This window comes from Montipora foliosa, chromosome 12 (genome assembly GCF_036669935.1).
Source record: "Montipora foliosa isolate CH-2021 chromosome 12, ASM3666993v2, whole genome shotgun sequence".
Lineage (NCBI taxonomy): Eukaryota > Metazoa > Cnidaria > Anthozoa > Scleractinia > Acroporidae > Montipora > Montipora foliosa.
In genome coordinates, this window is record NC_090880.1 from 24,923,689 (window position 1) to 24,946,142 (window position 22,454).

The 22,454-nt window shown below is 38.7% G+C and overlaps 1 protein-coding gene across 2 annotated transcripts in view; it reads right to left on the reverse strand.

The window, feature by feature from the left end:
• The window catches only part of LOC137980424 (anaphase-promoting complex subunit 1-like), a 64,389-nt gene extending 43,608 nt beyond the window's left edge, over positions 1–20,781 (reverse strand). Inside the window, exons 1-14 of one of the 2 annotated variants that reach the window (XM_068827868.1) lie at positions 20,110–20,781; positions 19,048–19,101; positions 18,740–18,902; positions 17,304–17,398; positions 14,839–14,918; positions 13,841–13,911; positions 12,795–12,925; positions 11,849–12,110; positions 10,358–10,523; positions 5,967–6,065; positions 5,098–5,182; positions 3,882–3,947; positions 2,176–2,253; positions 48–105 (exon numbers count right to left, since the gene is read on the reverse strand). In XM_068827868.1, the coding sequence (XP_068683969.1) occupies positions 48–105; positions 2,176–2,253; positions 3,882–3,947; positions 5,098–5,182; positions 5,967–6,065; positions 10,358–10,523; positions 11,849–12,110; positions 12,795–12,925; positions 13,841–13,911; positions 14,839–14,918; positions 17,304–17,398; positions 18,740–18,902; positions 19,048–19,101; positions 20,110–20,247 (1,546 nt within the window). In that variant the 5' untranslated portion in view covers positions 20,248–20,781. Of the gene's footprint in view, positions 1–47; positions 106–2,175; positions 2,254–3,881; positions 3,948–5,097; positions 5,183–5,966; positions 6,066–10,357; positions 10,524–11,848; positions 12,111–12,794; positions 12,926–13,840; positions 13,912–14,838; positions 14,919–17,303; positions 17,399–18,739; positions 18,903–19,047; positions 19,105–20,109 lie in introns of both variants that reach the window. The other variant, XM_068827867.1, reaches the window with a different exon arrangement.
• Positions 20,782–22,454: the final 1,673 nt, after the last annotated feature.

The following is a 22,454-nucleotide window of genomic DNA, read 5'->3' on the forward strand; positions in this document are numbered from 1 at the left end:
GGAGTTCGAAGTATGATTCTGCACAGCCTCTACGGTCAAAGGGTTACCTTCCATGTCCATGCTCAAGTCACGTTGTTCTGGATTAATAGACGAAAACTGCAAAATCTTTGGGAAACAACGAGGTAAGCATTAGTGACTGAAAAACGACAAAACCTGTATTGGCTCAAGTCAAACGAAGATCGATGATTGCAAGTTCGAATGAGGCCTAACACTACAGTGAAGTTTTTGTACCCAATTATTCCATCAGGGATCAACCCTAGTATTGGAATTGGGCCCACACAAGGACAGAGAAAAACTCTGACCAGGGTGGGATTTGAACCCACGACCTTCGGATTAGATCACCGCCGCTCTACCGACTGAGCTACAAGGCCAGAACGGGAGCTGGCCGTGGGTATGTGAGATGTTATCCACAAGGACAAGTTCGGCTCGGCCCAAGCCTAATTTTAGGTAATCGCTAGTTATTGTCCTTCAGTAGCATTTGGAGTAATGATTGCAAGTTCGAATGAGGCCTAACACTACAGTGAAGTTTCACTGTAACACTACAGTGAAGTTTCACTGTAGTGTTAGGCCTCATTCGAACTTGCAATCATTACTCCAAATGCTACTGAAGGACAATAACTAGCGATTACCTAAAATTAGGATTGGGCCGAGCCGAACTTGTCCTTGTGGATAACATCTCACATACCCACGGCCAGCTCCCGTTCTGGCCTTGTAGCTCAGTCGGTAGAGCGGCGGTGATCTAATCCGAAGGTCGTGGGTTCAAATCCCACCCTGGTCAGAGTTTTTCTCTGTCCTTGTGTGGGCCCAATTCCAATACTAGGGTTGATCCCTGATGGAATAATTGGGTACAAAAACTTCACTGTAGTGTTAGGCCTCATTCGAACTTGCAATCATTACTCCAAATGCTACTGAAGGACAATAACTAGCGATTACCTCAAACGAAGATCCTTTACACAAGGTTTTTCCGCTACCATTTTCCAGGAAAATTCAAGTAAGTCAAGGAAGCTATGTACGAATATGAAATGAAACACCCGCTAGCTACAGAATCGCTTTAAGTACGTTTCTTAGTAAGACCTGGCAAAGTTGCCTTCCTTTACAAAACACTTGTCACTTGTGTTGACTTAAACAATATATTTGGAATATATTTGTAAGCACTGCTCGCCTCGACTAGCTTTTGCTAACTGCGAGCATTGCATACCTTTGTGATATTTTGTACAAAATACATGATAAAAACTGAAACTGAAACTGAAACTGAAACTGAAAGAGCCATTTGAAAAACTAAAATAGTGAGACATTCATTAAACACGTTCCTTGATCGCTATCAGTTCAAAACCTTAAACTTTTTAAAGAACTTTCAAGGCAACTATCAAGTTCGAAGCCCCTTTACAGCTTATGGCACTGCGAAAGGCAGTTACATGTACCTATCTAAGTTAATTAACATTAATTCACAATTATTCGCCGAAGGCTCAGTGATTATCGGTGAATATTCACCGATAATCACTGAGCCTGAGGCGAATAATTGTTAATTAGTATAAATGCACAGGTGATTATTTCAAAAAAGAGAAAAACAAAAAACATTTCAACGCGAAACCATCTTCACTTACAGTGGCAAAACCACCACTGGCAGCCATTTTGTCCGCGGAGGTGATTATCGGCTGATAATCCGAGATAGCAAGCCAATGAGAGCGCGCGATTTTGTATAATCACCTGTGTATTTATACTAAAAGCTCTTAAGAACTTTTAGAGCGAGTGTGAGACCAGTTTCCAAGCGACCCTTTGATTGGGACATTGGGGAGCTCAAGCACGGACGACAACGACGAAGAATACAAGAACAACAACTAATGTACGACGGACGTGCGAAGTATGCCGATCCGTTAGAGAGAGTTAGCATATCGTTTAGGGCAAACGGTATCCGTCTGGCTGAAATTTGCGTTTTGCCAAAAGTAAAAGGAACATGCTGGATTTTGGCTCATTTTTTGCTCGATATCTACAGATAGCAAGTTAGAATTTTTTACAAAAAAGCAACCTACCGTTTGCCGTTTAGAGTAAAGGCGATGTTAAACCTCCCTATTTTTTTCGACTGAGCGCATGTTTTTTTCCTGTTCTTGTTATTGTCAAAATCATTCCTACTGCAAGGCAGGACTAAAACTTTTTCTTTGAGGGGAGGCTGATTACCTTTTCGTGCATGCTAAATTGTGACAAATCTTCAGCACCACTTATGACGGGAAATACTGGCAAATGCACCTGACAGCCCTGATTAACGACACAAAAAGAAACCAAAAGTACGTGGTAAGCTAAACTGTACAAAGTATGATCACAGTATTGTTTATTATGATTAAATTCATTGTCATTGCACTTTAAATCAGCATAACAAACTATGTGGAGAATAGCGACTGGGCAAACAAATTCGTTGAACGCTGTTAAACCACTTCATGCAACGTTCGCATACAAAAATGGTGAGTAGGTGGCAAATGGTTTCGAACTCATGTTCAAAAACATGCAGTGGAACAGACGTTGAAGTGCTGGAACCCAGCGGTTTCGCACCATGGAGAGTTCGCCCACTCAGTTTGACCCGTAGATCATCGATGTAACTGTTACAACTGTTTGCTAGGGCATTTACGGGGGAGGACTAAAAATTGAGATGGACGAGCGAGAGAAACAAAATTTTATCTCGTCTCTCTTTGAACGAAATCAAAGCTATGTTACAAATAAGGTTAATTGACATCGCTTAAGTCAGTAAACGTTTAAACGCCAATAAGACAAGATAAAAATAATAGGGAGAATGATAATGATTATCAAAATAATAATAGCCCCTTCCAACGAATTTGGCGCCATCTTAGTTGGGGGAGAAACACGGCTAAGTTTACAGTAAATGTATGGGATTTTGGCCGACTTTGAAGCGCTGTAGCGCCGCTAAAAAGAGACGGATTTCCACAGTGACAGTGTCTTTTAAAGCCATTTTACTGAGATTATTTTTATGAAATATAAAGAACAGATTCGGGCAACAACGACCATAAAGGAATTTTTAAGATTCCACACAAACCCTTCAAAATCATCACGGCAAATTGCCGCAAAATTAGAAGCAACATGAGAAGATTAATTATTCAAATTTACGGACGTCATACCTTCCTTGATGGCCGTATTTTCTGTTGAATGAATGGTATCAATAAAACTATTTAAAGTAGTGGCAAAAGTTGGAAATCTGTCTCTTTTTAGCGGTGCTACAGCGGTTCAAAGTCGGCAAAAATCCCATACATTTACTGTAAATTTAGCCGTGTTTGCCCCCAGCCAAGATGGTGGTAAGAAACTGTGGAAGGGTCTAATTGCTGCCGCGCTTACGAGGCAGCAATTCTAATCGTGTTCATTTGAGATGCGCTGATTTCTGGATTTCTGCGTCGTGCCCACAGTATCAAGGGCAGCGTTGTTGCGCATGGCATGTGATCCATTTTGCTACCTCTCACTAGTATAACGATACTAATAATGATAATTAACAACTACTCACCGAAGTGGAGGTGGCTAGCGGTGGATATTTAGCGGTGGATATTTAGAGGGTTTTTGTTTGCTTTCTTTTTCAAATTTTACATTGGCTGACACGGCTTTCGTCTAATACAGTTGAAAATAATTCAACATGATTTTTGAGCTGGCGCGCGGAAGAAAATTTAGTAGTGAACAATAAAGACAATAGAGTGTTTATGTCTCGGAACTATCGGTCTGATAGTTGCCCCTTGGAAATTTGATGTTCTTAAAACTAGCATATTTGCCCTCGAAGCTTTGCTTCTCGGGCAAATATTTGTTTTAAGAACATCAAATTTCCGACTATATACGTGTAATTGTATGAACCACACGTCAAATCAGCATGTGCATAGAGGCATCCCACCTACCTTGACAAAACCACTATAGATGACCATCGTACCGCTTGGCTCCAGAACAAGCATGATATTCAACTTCTGAAAAGTACGACTTGTATTGGTAAAGTTACGAAAACAACACAGAAGAATGAAACAAATGCTGTTAACTTTTTATGCTATTCTAATATTGCCAAAAGGCGTTAAAGATGTTGCTGTCTTTTTTTTTTTTTTGAGAAATTTTTCTTTAATTACATGGGATAGGCTGTTGGAAACAGGGATCCTGTAGAGATGAATGTGAACGTTCACAGGAAAGAAAACGACATGCAACACTGCTTTAATCATAGTTAATAGACGGGAATGGTTATGAAACCCGACGACTTTCTTTGTTGTAGGTTTTTGTTCTCTTTTTTGGCCTTGACCGTGCACAAAACACAATAGTTGTTTACTCTGTACTGAGGAACTAACCAATAGAAACGTGTTGGTTACGTAATTCATACATAGTGTATGAGCGCAAAACAAAAGATTGTGCACGGTCGTGGACTTTCCAACCTAAATCTTGGCATCTTTGTTTGCTCCTTTCATGTTTGCCGAGCTTCCAAACCAGTCCCCTCTCTTAACTATGCTTTAATGAGCAAAAACAATGACTATATATTCTTCACAGTGGATTCAAGAACTTTCTCCTAAACTTTACTTTTCTACGTCTCAAAGTAGAAGGAGAAATTGTCTTGCAATCTCGTTAAGTAATAAACTTTGTTGTATACCAAACATCCTCAAGTTCCGCTCACATGTGCAACAAATTAAAACAGAAGCTCATGACCTTGGTACATGTAACTCTGTTTCAGAGCTGCGGTTGTTTGAGTTTAAAATTTCCAAATTTAGATGTAACGTAGCTCGCGCATTTTCCCGCGCTTGCCTCTTCGATGTTACTTTTGTCCATGTTTGGGTATAAAATTGGTGTTCTAAAATCCCCAGCTTTGTTCCAAGGAAAAGAGTTGCAAGTTACACGCTTCAAGCTCATGGGATTAAAATTAATAGGCCGTATTCATAAATGGCGGCCAATAAATTATTCCTTTGTCCTTGTTTTAATAAGACCAACTACCCTCGTTTGCATGGACAGAATACAAAAGAATAGCTGCTTTGGAGCGAGGCTAGTTGGTATCGTTAGCACGAAGACAAAAGAATAATTTATTAGCCGCCATTTTAATGAATACGATCTATGGGATCCAAAAACACATAGTGCATTTATTACTTCCAGAGGAACAGCATCTTTTGCCGAGATTTCCAGCGGATTGCAAAATTGCTGACATTTACCCTCCGAAATAATTTGTATGCCCCTGCAACAAAAAGGAAAAAATAATTAAGAAGATCTGTGATAGGATGCTATGAACACAAGGAAATACAATTGTATACAAAATTGTCATGAAAATGTTCTTCTCTGGACACGACACGCTAATCCTTAGGTCAATACTTTGCTATTGGAAAGTCTGTGCTGAAGTCATTTTTTGTTTGTCTCACAAATTGGCTGAAGGAACTGTGTCACCGAAAAATTGGTTCCAAAAGTTCAGAGACCTTGCTAAACTTAGCCATCTCCTCATCTTTCAGCATTTTAGTTTTCATTTGACAATCGGCAAAATAATAGCCATCAAAAATGGATAAATCAGTTATTTTTGGGCAATAACAGCTCTGATGAGTCCATTCATTTTTGCAAAATAATAAGACATCGAATCCTGAAATGCACAATTTTCACTTTGAATATTCAATGATAGGACTTTTCTACTGTAGTAAGGCAAAAAAAAAAGAAGATCTCCCATTACAATAGTTCTTGGGAGTGGTTTAGAAACAATAAACAATTTAAATTAAGACCTTAATGCTTTACACAACAAAGCTTCATCTACATGTACATGTAATGAAATTAGATGGCATAACATCCACAATATGTTACCAAGTATATTCCTGCAGTTGTATAAATTGGGCCTGATCAGATGCCAATAGTAAAATTAAAGTGTGCCAGTCAAGGCTTCTGTTATACATGTAGAAAGTGCAATTTTAGGAGGAAACTCAAAGGGCCCTTTGCAAGATGGCACAGCCTTGAAAATGATAAGCATTGATTTTCCTTACCTCAGCTTATTTAGTTGAGGAAGAAGATAACAAAGGAAGGTAGCACCAGAGTAGCCTTGGGTAAGAAATGCTTTGGATGCTTTCCCTTTTGCACCATATCTGACAAAACATTGAAAAAACACAACCATGTTATTCCTAAAGTGACTTCAAATTACAAAAAAAACTGACATAATACAAAACTTTTGGGCCACGACTTTAAAACAAAGGGCGACTCCGAAGAACCTCTTTCTCCAAAATCTTAAATCTTTTCAGGCTTTTCCTGGTGTGATTTACCCTGCTTGGCAGAGACGTCCTTGATTTCCCTCTCCAGCGAGAAGGAAATGAAACATCTGCAAGACATCTCCTTAATTGATGTTCTATCATGCATGCGTATTGTGAAGTCAATGCAATGTCACTACCACTCTTCCACCATTGGGCTCCTTGATGTTCTGTCACGCGTGCATGTCGGGAAGCCAATGCAATGTCACTACCACTCTTCCACCATTGGGCTCCTTGATGTTCTGTCACGCGTGCATGTCGGGAAGCCAATGCAATGTCACTACAACTCTTCCACCATTGGGCTCCTTGATGTTCTGTCACGCGTGCATGTCGGGAAGCCAATGCAATGTCACTACCACTCTTCCACCATTGGGCTCCTTGATGTTCTGTCACGCGTGCATGTCGGGAAGCCAATGCAATGTCACTACAACTCTTCCACCATTGGGCTCCTTGATGTTCTGTCACGCGTGCATGTCGGGAAGCCAATGCAATGTCACTACAACTCTTCCACCATTGGGTTCCTTGATGTTCTGTCACGCGTGCATGTCGGGAAGCCAATGCAATGTCACTACAACTCTTCCACCATTGGGCTCCTTGATGTTCTGTCACGCGTGCATGTCGGGAAGCCAATGCAATGTCACTACAACTCTTCCACTATGATTGAGCAAGCGTTAACATTCACACTGGTTATAGCAGGTTTTAAACCAGTTTAAAATTTCTGGATGACATCGAGGAGATCCATGCAGAGATTTCCATTTCTTTCACGCTTGCAAGGGAAAATCCTTACAGGGCTCGAAATTAACAAAAAAGATCTAGTCGCAATTTTGCGTCAGAGATACGAAAATTTAGTCGCAATTTCGCACATTTTGGTTACTAGATGTACTTAATGTCAGCCTACGTATAATGCCCTAAGCACTATACAGCATACATCCATAGCAAAATTCCCTACATTCTGTCTTGCATCCACTGCACTTGCTGTAGCTGTAGTAGTTGTAGCAACAGAACATGTAATAGGTGTAGCAGGTGCAGTAGATGTATTAGCCGCAGTACCTGTATTACCTTAAGTGGCTGTAGCAGCTGTAATAGCTGTAGTTGCTGAGGTACTGGTAGTTGCTGTAGTAGCTGTACGGGCAGTTTCTGTAGTACGGGAAGTTACTGTAATACCAGTAGTTCCTGCAGTACCAGTAGTTGCTGTAGTAGCTGTTATTTCAGTACTAATAACGGTAGATGTAGTAGAAGGTGTATTTGCTGTAGCTGATATAGTAGCTGTAGTACCCGGGTAATTTCTGTACTTCATGTAGTAGCTATAGTAGCAGTAGTTGATGTAGTTCTGTAGTTGATGTAGTAGCTATAGTACTGGTAGCTGCTGTAGAAGCTGAAGTTGATGTAGTAGCTGCAGTAGCTATAGCATCTGTCCTGTTTGTAGTAGCTGTAGTACCTGTAGTACATGAAGTAGCTATAGCATCTGTAGTAGCCGCTGCATTGGTATCAGCTCACGCATACAAAGGATTTGTGGATTTTTTTGGATGAAAAGCTTTTTTGAAGTCGTTTTGTACTCATTTTTGTAGTTCCAGATTTGTAAATAAAAACTTATTTTTCCTCGGAAAAACAGTTGCAGTTTTGGGAACAATTTTGGAGGCAGCTCCAGTTTTGGGAATAGAAACTACACCTGCTACTAGAGGTGCTACAGCTTCTAGGGCTACTACAGCTATTCAGTTACTTCAGGTGCTACAGATACTACAGTTACCCTCGCTACTACTGCAACTACCGTCAGCAACTACGGCAACTACTGCCACTACAGCAACTACACCAATTCCACTACTACAGTCAGCTACTACCAGTACTACAGCAACAACCAGTTTTACAGGAACTACTGGTACTACAGCAACCACATCAACAACAGCTTCTACAGCAACTACTGGTACTACATCAACTACAGCTACTACCAGTTCTACAACCACTACAGGAACTACCGGTACTACAGCTACTACCGGTACTTCAGGAACTACCAGTACTACAGTACCGCTCAAAGGTAAGTTGACAGTCACTCGCAAGTCGCGAAACTCGACTCGATTCTCGATCCTCGAAAATTTCGAGAATCGAGTCTCGAATCGAGTTTCGCAACTCGCGAGTTACGTCTTTCGAGTTTCGAGTCGAGAAAAATAATGAGCTTGATGCTTGACTGGTCTCTCGAGAAACAAATTAGACAAGCAAAGCGCACTTGTGTGTTGCACATGCGTTGAAAAAGCGAGTCGGATATCAAGTGCAAGTAGTTCTGTTGACGAAGTATGCACACAGTTCCCGTCGCTCCTTTCCTCAAAGGATCAATGAATAATCTGTTGCGATCATTTACAAAACAGTTCTCTTCACAATCGACTTGAACATGCTACGCTTGACTTAAAAGTTAAAACCTGAAGCTTTCTTTACTCTGATAATATTAGCGTTATCGATAGTTGATTTTACAACACTACAACATCTACCAGTACTGGCGCAACAGTTACTACAGCAACTACAGGTACCACAAGAAGTACCAGTACTACAGGAACCACCAGTACTACAGAGACCTACAGCAACTACCTGACAGTGTACTAGAGCAACTAGAGCAACTAGAGCTACAATAGCTACATCAACCACTGCTACTACAGCACTAAATTGTACCTCAGTAACTACAGAAAGCACCGCTACGTCAGCAACTACAGGCATAACATCAGTTGTAGCTAGTACAGCAACCACTGGCTCTAAAAAGTTTCAACAGTTGCTACCAGTATTTAAGGATTATTGCAGGTACAGTACACTTCCGAGATGAGTGACCAACGCACACGCAACGTACAATCGTGCAAGACAAACGCACGTTGTTGTCGTTTATAAAAACGCGTTAACACGTCTGAAATTGCGTTTATGAAACGCGTTTGCTCTTTTGTTATTCATACCTTCAATTTCTTTTGTCTAGTTTTCATAAACAATGGATGGAAGTGCCTTTAATAAACGTTTTATGCAGTGATGCACTGCATTAAATTTCACTTATTATATGACTATCTCCTTGAGCGGGCAAGATGCAGCAAATCGCATGCTGTGATTGGCTACCCGAGCGGGCAAGATGGAGTGATACTGCCTGCTCGGGATTTCTCGCTTGGTCCTGCAAGATCAAAGATCATTTTTTTTGTGTTTTAAGTCATATAATAAATCCTTTATTGACCAAGCTTGTTCGGTCAAGATGGCTGGATATTGATTGGCCTCGTTCTTTTTTTGTGTGTTTATGGACCATAAACACGCAACAAAAAAAAAACTTGGCCACTATCCAGCCATCTTGACCGAACAAGCTTGGTCAATAACCCATATGTCAACACCCAACATTGTCTGGCCAAATTTTCAATGTAAACGCGGACGCTTTTCTCTGACCTGTACTGTACATGTACTACTGTAACAGCGACTACCTGCACTCCTTTTGTTATAGGTAATGCATTTTTATAATTGTATAGTGCTTGGGACATTATATACAATGGCTTACACCAAGTACCGACCCAAATTTTAGTCGCAAAATTTTCGTACTGCACTTTATAGTCTCCTTCGCAGCCGTCTTTCGGGATGTCAACCCCGAAAGAACAGTGCTGCATTGTGTTGTCAGCGATTTAGCAAAACAAAATATGAGCCTGCAATACTTGTGTGTCAAGAAACCGCTGAAAATGGCGAATGATCAAAGGAACAGAGTTTCGCACGCAAGACCACAGCTAAATTACGCCACAATTACGCTATTTTCTGGTTCAAAGAAAATCCACAGCAAGAAACAAATAATTTTGTCATTTCGTTAGTATTTATTTTAGCAAAAGTGGCAACTGCTAATCCTTTTTTTTTTCGAAAGAGCGAAGGTGAAAACAAACTTGTCGCAAATTTGCGACTTGTTAGTTGTAAAGGTGAAACATTCAGTCGCAAATGCGACTGCATTGGTTGCAATTTTGAGCCCTGCAAGGCAACCTCTGCCAAGCGGGGTAAATGTGACTATCAAAGGGATGACCTTGAACAAGTGTTTAAATATCAACCTTGAGAACAGGCAGGCAGCATGGATGAATCTTTTCTGTTATGACAATTAAATGGTAACATACAGCATAACTAACCAATGCTGCACACAAACATACCTGACCGGAAGTTGTGGTTCTTGCCAAACTTGGTTCAAACAAATTTCTGGCAACAATGGCTGGAATGAATCTCTAATTAATTCATCTGTGCTTGAACAGCTGTATGTCGATGAACAGCGAGTTAGAAGAGGAGACCTTGACAAGTTGATCCCCAATGGAGATTCTCCTGGATGAAGAGTTAAAAAATAAAATTTTATTGAGCTTCTGAAGAAAGTGCTCCTAACCTTATTATTCGCCCCAAGAAAGGAATGCAATCATAAGCTGACCAGAAGAGGCCTACCATCCCATCACAGAGCAAAATCACATTACCCAAGAACCCACTTTCATAATTATTCATAACATAATTATTAAAGATAACAAGTCGTTATTACATGGGTTGCCTGTGGCAGACCACGTTAGAAAATGCCCTGAGTTTCATTGTCATCATAATCGCATGTGATTGTCTGACAGTATTTTAAAGTTAAGCCCTGTTGGCTGGGGTTTCTACTCTAGACTATTGTGTGATCCCAGAGAATTCCTCTTGCTGTTAACTTAATTGTGCATGATGCTCTAAAACAGTGCTGTTAGGTAATATTGGCCACAAATCTATGGCTTAACTAATTAGACTCCTAAACCCGCCTGAACCGGCCAGACTGTCTAACACCAGACAATTTTACTTGTCAATGGGGAACCTCCGGGAGTCAATGGGTGAAACTTATTGCTTATGCTGTCACCAGCAGGGCAAAATTTACCCATGGCATCGAAATGGCTGTTAAGCTGACTTAAAAAAAAGACAAAATTTTAAAGGATTGATGGTGAGCTTTACAGACAAGAATATGTTTTAAATCCAAATCTTTCTTAACCAGAGCGACTTGATTTTCAAAGCACTTTCGGTTTTCACTGTTTTTTTAATTGACAGCGAGAGGACGCATTGTGAATATTAGACAGGTTAGATTGGGATGAAGGTGTCAAAACCTAATTTGCATTCTGTTATCATGATGGTACACAACGTACCAAAGTTTTTTTATCCACTTCTAACACGACGGCTTATAACTCTCACTCAGCTTCAATCATCAATGATTGTTGTAACCAAACGTAACGTTTTACATCAACAATCGTATCCCATGTACTGTACATGTAAATGCCACAAGGCATCTTGTTAAGTTTATGAAACTAATTCGACTTGTGTTAAGTTGATTAAAATTTAAGGCATGCACACACTTTTATGTTACTCTGTCGCAAGACCAATAAGTTTTTAGAAAGTTTCTTCATAGCCCAATGCTACAGAGAAAAGTTTTTTAACCCATTGACTCTCCTGGGGGTTCCCCATTGACGAGTAAAATTGTCTGGCATTAGACAGAGTAAAATCATACTAAGAATGGGTTAATGAGTAATCTGAAGTGTTATCCACCATGCAATACAACAAGGTAACACAAACCTCTATTTTTATGTCATATATTCATCCTATAAAAATACATGTATAATTTATTATTAGTAGAATTATTAACTCACCAAAGACAGGAGACATTGTTTTGTTTGATAAGAGATGACCCAGCGAAGGCGACATGAAGCGCGTTGGAGTAGGACTCTGTGAATGTGTTCTGATGCTTGTGATGGGAGTTTTTGATCTTGAAGGAGTGTACGACTGACTGGGTGAGGCCACAGAAAGTCGAGAATGGGCACCAGCACTTAGGACTGGTGTTGGATAATGAAGAATGTTGCTAAAATGTAACTCAGGGGGATGGTCTAGGTATAGTGGAGACTCTGGGCACTCCTGTGGGTAAAAATAAGACCAACAACGAAAACATTAACTGAACTGTAGGAAGAGTAGGAAGCTGACACTGGTCATTTTGTCAGAGGGAATCTGATTTGATCCAAAAGGGGGCTTAAACCCTTAACATAAATTATATAAAATTGTAGCTCTCAGATAAACTGCAGTATGTGTGCTGTGATTGGCTAACTAAGTGGGCTGTCCTCTAACAGCCCGCTAAATTTGAAATTTCGATAAAACATTCTCTAGCAAGTTTTTCATGTTGCGTCTGTTACATATGTAAACTTGGAAAACTGTTTGAATCTTGCAAGCAACTATTTCAAACAGCCAAGAATACAATGTAATTCCTTTTTTCAGATTTTGACACGGCAATCTTTGCAGCAGTTGAACTTTCCGCTTGACTTCAACTAGTTTCCTTTTCCACGCAGCTGTTTACTACAGAGATAAAATAAACATATTACCAACCTCATTTTTTCAGTCCGTACTGTAAAATTACGGATCCTCGTTTTTCCCACTGATTTATGGCCCCTGAGCTTCATGTTTGGGTCATAAATCAACAAGGAAAAAACTCAGTCTGTAATTTTACAATACAGACCTCAAACGTTTTGGGTGTCTGGGACAACCGGACAACCGCTAATTCCAAGCACCAGTTATTTAAATGAAACCACCTAATTTAACTAAACATACCTCAGGTTTGGCTTTAGTGATTTCCCATACTGAATGCAAACCAACGACTGAGTCATAAGTCATTACCAAGGGAGGATCACTGCATGTGAACATCACAGTGACAGTTGGGTCACAAAGGAAGCTTACTTTTCCTGTAAAGAAGATCATACAAGCAGCAATTGATGAACCTTTGATGATACAAGCATCCACACAGTATAGATTTCATTGAGATTTGAAATAACAGTCTCACAACATTTTCAACTTTTCCAAAAAAAATACTGTAACAATTAATTGTAATTGTTTGGAATTGTAAAGAACTTCCATGGACTTGTTTTAGTAACAATGTCACAAGCTACAATTCGGCACACAAACACTTGACTTAAAATGACAATTCACTTTGACATTAGATTACTAGTTAACTAGGAAAATCAGGTTTGTGGCTGACACCCAGTAAAACAGTAAGGTAGCATAAATCAAAGGCCCACTAAAATGCATGGATACACCAATCGAGGGAAAAGATTTTGAAGTTACTGTAGTACACTCCAGACACAACTGATATTTAAATGAAAAGTTCAAACGGGAAAAAATAGGCGTCATTATAAGGGACTTAAAAATTTATCTGGGAATATTTCTCAAAGCTAGGGAGGCAAATTCAAGAGAAATAGTCACCCAGTTTTAATGTCAATTGTCAATTGGCTCTTAGTGAAAACTCTGTGTTTTTCTGGATCATCAGAAATATTATGCATACTGCATATACTAGATCTGGTCTTCTTTTCCAATAGATGCAAAATGTAAGATTGGCCTCTACAAGCAGGTTTATATCAATTTTTTAGACAACACAACAATGAACCCACACATGTTCCCTAAGAGTTCCTGGCACAATTTAATTAATGTTCCAGGGATACAATGCCTCCTAGAAGACCATGACTCCTCCTTATTTTCCAGCATATTTCACCTTTAGTTAATACACCTCTGTGCAAAACCACTCAAAACAAGCTGTCTGTTTAATACCCTAATGCATAAGAGCATAAAGCTTCCTTCTTTTATTGATAATTCTACAGCTGTACCTTTAATTTTAGAAGTGATTGGCCTTGGTTCATCCAAAGGGTGAAGGACACTAAACATTGTGGGAACATCCCTGAAAAAAAAATGAAAAAAAAAAGACTAACCATTCATTCAAAATTATAATCTTCAATAGCAAGATTTGACATCATGTTTTCAAGAGCAAATGATAGATCACTGTCATACAAGTAGGGATTTTAAGCAAGCACAACGAGGATAGCTAGGAGAATGTTGTCTAAAAAGATTATTTGCCGTTACTGTAATAATTTTGCTCAGCTTGGAAAGTGCGAGTACACGTTCCAAGAACAAAATTGGTGAGAACGGTGAGGATATTTAGATGGAAAATTGGAAATTTATCATCAGGTGTTTTTGTCCTCCACATGACATCAAATTTGATAGTTTCATGTCATTGTCAACTTATACATGTAATTATTTTTGTCAAAACAAGGAAGGCAAAGAAATGTATCAAAATGTAAAACGCATGTGCAGAGCGTGCAGAACTATTGTTTTTGCTACTTAAATCAAGCCTAATGTTAAGTGGCGTTCTCATAGCCCTCATTGTTGTCCTTGCTTAAGCTCCCTAACACCTCTTAGTGGCCACATAAGGGGTGGCATGCCAGTTTCCACCAATACCTCTCTGCTCTGCATGGATCCCCTAACAAGCCACTCCCTACTATCCTTCACCACAACGGTTCTCACTGCTCCCCATTAATGAACCTTATGTCATAAATTACTGTTTGTTTCATATTCCCATTGGGAATCATGTGACAATAAAGAAACAGGGACTCTCTAAATGCTTTGAAGCTAAACAAACTCGAAACAAAACTTAAGTCATATGCTCTCCAAGCTTCTGACATGCACAGTATTGAACAGTTTAACTCTATGCATTATAATTTTAAAATTAATGCACACTGAAGAAGGAAAAGTAGTTACATCATTTGACAGCAAGGCTCAAAAAATTAAGGATTTACAAAAGGCTTTTTTTTTCCCAGAAAATTCCTACTTTTTGTGCCCTGTAATTTGCCCTTGTGTTGTTGTTCTCTCAAGTAACAAGCCTTCTGGGAAGGAAATCACCTGTGATACCTAAAAATAAACACACAGTAACCATCATAATTTATTTTTAATACACATTAATTTTTAAATCCATTGACTGCTGGGAGTGAAACTTGACAGATTTTCCTCTGTCTAACACCAGACAATTTTACTCGTCAACTGGGGCATCAAAGGGCACCTGAGAAGTCCATGGGTTACTTCGAAAATTTCATTAGGAATTAATTCTCACATGCACATTACACCATACAAAATTATGCTTTACTGCGTTTTTTAGAATTCTGCAGAATTCATCTTCAAGCGCCAACGGCCAAACTGAGTTTTACCTTCCATCAATCAAACATCCAATGCCAACCACAGATGACAAAATCAATACATCACTAAGTTCCCATCCACCAATCAGCATCTTTGGTTTCCATGGTACATTCGTATATTCAAACTCGACGCCGATGCAAAGCAATGGAATCTTCATGAATCTTTTTACTGACGAATTTCTAAAAACATATCATAACGGTATTTAAGCTCTGAACTGAACAAAAACTCTAATTTACTTTCCGGAGGCAGAGTCAATCTTCCTGGCTATGTTCAAATATTTGATTGATGGGAGCTGAAACGTAATTTGTTACTTGGCACTTGAAGGTAAGATTCCACAAAATTATGAAAATAAGTAAGTAAGAAATCACCCACCTCACTTATTTCAAACTTTGAGCCAGATTAGAACGGTGGTAAATAATACCAATTATTATCCAACTGTATTTAGTTATTGTACAAAGACCGCATGAAACGAGTACAAGTATTCCACGATATTGTACAGTTAGTTATTTGTAAACTTGGTTATTGTACAGTAGAGAACTGGAAAATTTAGTGCAAAAAAGTTGGTATGTAGTATCGCTGAGTATTTGTACTCCTTGTTTGTATTTTGACTCACCTAAATACAGCACAACTCACTAAAATACTCAGCGATACTACACACCAAAACAACTAATACGATATATTTATTATTTACTTTCTGTGAACAAAGCAACCTGTGAGGAGATGGTATTCAAACTAATAATAATAATAATAATAATAATAATGATGATGATGATGATGATCTTTGTTTAACACAGTGTCAACTGTATTTAGCACCCGGGGACGAATTGCGGACACCACTGTACAGAAATCAAATCAAATCAAATCGTAGGTTTTTGAGGAGAGGGGAAAACCATAGTTATTAACCACAGAAAGATCTCTCTGAGCAGAGCAGAGAACCAACAAACTCAACCCACATGTGACGCCAAGTCTGGGAATCGAACCTGGGCCAAATGACTGGGAGGTGAGTGCTATCACCACTGCACCAACCCTGCTCTCATGGAAAAGCCCTTGCCTACAACTATAATGTATTCCAGTTAAATTCTCAACTTCCCTAAATCCTCAAGTACATGTACAAATAACTTTAAACAGTGAAGATAACCCTAAACCTACAAGACTAACCAGGGCTTAAAATTAACAAAAAATCCAGTAGCAATTTTGCAACAAGATACGAAAATTTAGTCACAATTTCGCGCATTGTGCTGTCAGTGGTTTAGCAAAACAAAATATGAGCTTGCAATACTTGTGTGTTAAGAAACTGAAATTGGTGAATGATCGAAGAAATGGAGTAATTTTTGTGCATGTAAAAGCCTGGCCAAACACTTGCAACATTTCAATGCAACATCTTGCAACATTGTTGGGCACATGTTACATGTACATACATTTGGCCACCCTGTTGTGATAATGTTAGATGATGTTGAATGAAATTTGAAAACGGTCAAATGTTTCGTGCAACATTTTGGACGTTGCATGATGTTGTAATTATTTGGCCAGGTTCACGCAACATGATTGCACTAGGGCATGTGTGCTAGGTCCACTTCTTGCGCAAGGGGCCTGGAGCACATGAACATCTGCATGTTTCGTTCAAAATGTTGAAATTAAATATTTCGTGCGTTTGGCCAGCCCATTCAACACATGTTGCAAGATGTTGCCTTGAAATGTTGCAAGTGTTTGGCCAGGCCTTTATCACAGCTATTAAAATTATGCTACAATTATGCTATCTTCAGATTGAAAGAAAATTCACTGGGAGAGACAAAATAATTTTACAATTTCGTTATTTATTTCAGCAAAAGTAGCAGCAAAGTGGTAACTGCTAACCCTTTTGTTTGGAAAGAGCAAACTAAAAGGTGAAAACAGTCGCACATTTGCAACTTCTCCAGACATTTTAGTCACAAAGGAAAAAAAATTTAGTCGCAAATACATTACAGTAACTGTATTGGTCGCAATTTCTAGCCTTGCTAACTGTATTGTTATAAATAGGTGGTTGGCATTACACAAGTCTTATACATGTAAGAATCTTAGAAACATTCATAAGTGACATGGTCATATTAAAACACTGTACTAAACTGGAAATGGCAGAGTTATTGTGAACAAGGCACCATCTTTAGTCAGCACGTCAATGCAGTCACTTTGAACCACACAAAGACTGTGCAATTCTTCACCTAAAAAGAATCATGACAAAACAAATCATTCACCTATTTTCTCTGGTATACAGAAAGACACATTATTATCATTATCATTATTATTATTATTATTATTGTTATTATTATTATTATTATTATTATTATTATTATTGTTGTTGTTGTTGTCGTTAATACTCTCCTTAGTATTCTGGCCATTCCTAGCAAGACACTTTTTTGAATCAATACTACATTAACATTTATTATGTACAATTAAACTCAGTTTTGCTGGTCAACAGGACAAATTTCCTTAGAGCGGGTTACAGCTAGTAACCAAGGGTCACAAGATTCTAGCCATCTCTCAAATCTCAAGAACTCTTTGTAGCATCCTTGCAGTTCCTATTAGACTAAGTGCAGTCTTCTGCACATGCCCTGATCTTACCCTTACACCAATATTCTGAAGTGAGCTATTTAGAACTTAAGGGATTGCTCCCAAAGCTCCTACAACAACCGGTATCACCTCTGCTTTTCATATAGCCCACATTGTTCTTACGCTTATAACACACTTGTGTTATCTCACGATTATCATTATTATTATTATTATTGTTATTATTATTATTATTATTATTATTATTATTATTCTATCTCCTATAATATGCCCATTTACAACACAATAGCCGAGCCCATTCCTTGGGCTCCTTATTATTATTATTATTATTATTATTATTATTATTATTACTATTACTATTACTATTACTATTACTATTACTGTAAAATACATGTAGCTAGTGCGGATATTTGAGATACACGGTCTATATGCTTCTATACTCGGGGCGTTTTATGGACACTGGTTTAGCCGTCATTAGTATAATTCGATTGTATGATTTTAATATCTCTGCATCATGGAATTTGTAATTTTATAGAATTTTGAATTTTTTATTATCAATCAATTCTATTTCTCTAATGTAAGTAAGTGAAATAAATAAAGTTGTTTTATTATTATTATTATTATTATGAATAGTATTATTATTACTATTTCATGGACAACACCTTATTGATCCGTTAGTGTAAAACTGTACCTCCGAGTTTTGTTTAAATAAAAGATGTAGAAGATTTAGCTATTACCATTATTATTACTATTATTATTATTATTATTATTATTATTATTATTATTATTATTATTATTATTATTATTTTGATTACACTGTTACAAGAGTTACAAGACAGTGACACTACAGTATCTCAGGGTATAATCTGCCACCCCTGCCCCTATCCTGATACAAATGATCTGCAAAGCAATGCATTTTGACAGCAAAATGTGAAGTAAAATAAAAAATAGAATGAATTGGTGCTGATCATGTTGAATACTTTACGTGCACTGACCGGTTGTACCATGCTGCTCTCCAATGGAATTTCCATTTGGAAGATAAAATGAACACCACAAGCAATCTACCACAGGTGTTTTGGTAGTATAACACTTCTGGACTGTACTGGCATGCTGAGATTTGCCATAACTCCACACAACTGTGTTGTTTTGCACGAACAACTAAAATATTAGGAGAGGACAATTTAATGTTTAAGGCCTTGAAATAATTTGCAAAAAAGCTGGGGATGATGGCATGGTTAAAAACTTTGATAAACAGGATGTGATGGAAAATTGAGGTCAATATGAAAATTACTCATGATGGTACCTCTTCATAGCAATCTGGATTTTCTCTTAATGATCGCAACTTCCAATTGTAGTTCTGCTGAAAAAATAAATAAGTTACTGATATTGAAAATTACTGTATACACTAGACTCTGCCAGAAGACTCCCTTGACAAAGTGGCTTGTGCTAGGTTTGACCTGCCGGGGTTTTGATTAGCTCCTGTTGTGAAGTTACAGTAAAAAGTAATACAGCTGTAAGTTACAACCAAACAACATTTACAAAAATTAACAAAGATGTTACTCAGGCAGCATAAATCTAACAGGGACCACAAGACCTTTTACAGCAACAGCCTCCAAAACAAAGCGGTTTCAACCAGCCAAGAGTGACTTTTCTTTGTTTTGGATGTCACAGTGCGTAGCTTGCCATCCAGCAGGGCAGATTTTATACCATGTGACAGTTTCATGCAAAGGGCCCATTCTAATTAATTTATTACAAAAGTCTTGATAGCAGTAGTGCAAAAGTTCCAGATTTTAAGACCCCGAAAGAGAATAGTAAAGTGCTTAATGTCTGTGCTACAGATACAAGGGCAATAGAGTGTTTTCACTGTCCTGCAATAAAAAATAAAATCTGAAATCATTGAAAGAAAGAAGCCAAGAAAATGAAATGCTATAAAAGACGTACGTAAAAAAATCCTCCAATTCTCAGGTCTGTTTAGTGCATCATTTCAAAGTTATTTGTCGAAACATGTTAGTCAATTTCACAGCTTTGTATGGAGACACCATGTTGGTATTCCTCTGAGGGACACCTATATGGCAGCCTTGAATCAACAAAACATCTGGATCTCAGTTTGTGATAAAAGCCCTCTCTTTTTGCTGGTGAGCTGAACTAATTGAGCATAAATATGTTGAGCATAAACAAGTCTAAGGTGCATATTAGCTCAACCTAAGGTACACTTGACGTATTTTCGCAAAATTGTACGGTCTTTTCTCACTGCATGACGGCTCACAAAGTAGCTCCAAGGAATGAATTGATTGCTTTGCAAACTACAACGTTCTGCCTAAATGAGATAAGTTTAAGCACATCTTTCCAGCACATTATTACGTACCAACTCGTTCACGTCTGGCAATGACTTCAAACTCGAATCATGTTGGCCTTGGCTTCCGTATGATCCCGCAAATGGATGCTGCAAGCAAAAAGCCTTACCAAATGGCTCAAATCTTTCCAGTTTCACAGATTTTTTCATCGCGATAGCATATTTATCACGATAAATATAACTTTTTGTGGAAACCTACTGCACTCATTTCAACTTCCCCAAATTCATTTTCGGCGCCGTTGGTTACCAGTCTCTCTCCTTGGTCTCTAGATGGTAGGTGGTGTAAGAGCTCGCTATTATGTCCCGAACGGGTCCACGCGAAGGTTCACCAGTGTAGTTTTCTGACCACAGCTCTCTAAGTTCTTGAATGATGTAGCCTATTCCAGGCTCTCAGATAGTGGAGGCGAGGGACCGAGAACGAGCGAAGTTTACTTCGGTCGTTCTCTTTCCCTCGCATCCACTATCTGAGAGCCTGGAATAGGCTATGAATCTACAGTTACTTCTCTTCGTCTCCTCGACCCCTTTCCTCTCACCTTCTCAGTTGCCCACTGGTGCAGATTTCGCGTACCTTTTTCGTCGAACCAATCGATCCTTATGAAATGCAAATTATTTCACTCCCAGTAAAATTGTCAGCCACGCGTTTTTTTTTTTTTTTTTTTTTTTTTTTTTTGGGGGGGGGGGAGGGGGGTGCTGCCTCCGTAGCAACCGTACCCGTGCCCTCCCCTTCGAACGAAGAACTTTTTTAAAAAAGTGCTGTTTGAAGTCGAATAGAACAGTTAATTTAGGTTCCGTTCTCTCGAAATATTTGGGACCACCTTTGAAAGAAGTTTCAAGTGTGGATGGAAATCGGAATTTCGGAATTTACATTTTTTTCATAATTCCATTTTATTCCATTTTTTCTCATGATCAACAGCAGGGCAGCCAAGGCGATGTGACAGAACGGACTGCTCCTCCATTTACTCAGAAATGAGTGTTTTTACTTCGATTTATTTCTTTTCCATTTGTGTTATGTTGCTGGCTACTTTTAAAAATGTATCAGGTGTAAAATCCGACTGGTGGCTTTTAATATCACACTGAATGTTATAAGATTATTGCTTAAAACAAAATGGCGTTCTCCTGTACATATCTCCCACCGCCCAGTTGCTAAGCCCACATAAATCAATTAACGCGCGAAACCGATAAACTATATTTGCACACATTGCATCAGGGTAGCAGAAATTCACTGAATAGACACGAACGAACGAGTGTAGCGTGTCCTCAAAAAGCATGCACTTCCAAGTCTGGAAAAAATAGCTATCGCTGCCGTTAAGGAAAGAAAAACATACCAACAAACGTAAGAAAAATTAAGCGCGTTATTCTCGGGCCTTGGTCGGTCCGCATTAAAGGTAAAAACTGTGCCCGAGTTGTTGATTCGTCAAGTTCACATTGCACCCCTGAGGGATTCGAAAATTATGCCAGCGCGCAGTGGCAGCAGGAATTCGAATGTAATGAACTCGTGGAACATGGAATTTTAAATGAAAAACGTACCGGTTTTTCGTTGAATGGAAAGTACCCAGAGATACAAGAAATGTTAAGCCATAGATGAAAGTTTTCATTTTTTTATAACTGTAGGGTAAATTGTTTTACCCGCCAAAGTGTTTTTAAAGTGGCTATATCACGCAAAACTATTTAATTTCATGACACCCAAAATGCCCAAAAAGTAGAATGAAACATTACATACCACTTAAGGACGGTGCCTACTATTGTTATTGCGCATACGTTCTGCTCATCTCGAGATACTCGGGTTTCCTATCGGTGATGCTTACTAATACAGTGATATTTTTGCGCGGTTTAAACTATCCGGAGTAAGTAGATCTTCGTAAGTACTCTTGGTATCCAAAAAGAAAATTGGGGTTAACCATGCATTCTTGAGAGATAATGAAGCTTGAATTTGAGAAAGAACGCCGTACATTGCTTTGTATTTTAAAGCTTTTTACAAATATTATTCATCAATTATCTTTGAAAAATGTGTGCTTACTCCCAATTTTCTTTTTGGATTTTAATAACACTTGTTAAGATCTACCTTTTCTGCATAATCATAAACCGGGGTAAAACTACCTTTGAATTGGTAGGCACCGTCCTTAAAACCGTTGGACAACATAGAAGAAATACAATAAAAAGAAAGAGAAGCATGGATGGACACAAATGGACAAGATTGAAACAGATTGCATTTGGGTAATCTTGAACAAAGTCGGCCCGCGACATTTTTGAGGAGCAAGGATGGCACAGTCGGTTAGTGCGCGGCCTTGGTGCAAGAGGTCCTGAGTTCGATTCCCGGATCTCGCGTCCTTGTTTCGACTTCTTTCCTTTCCGTGTAG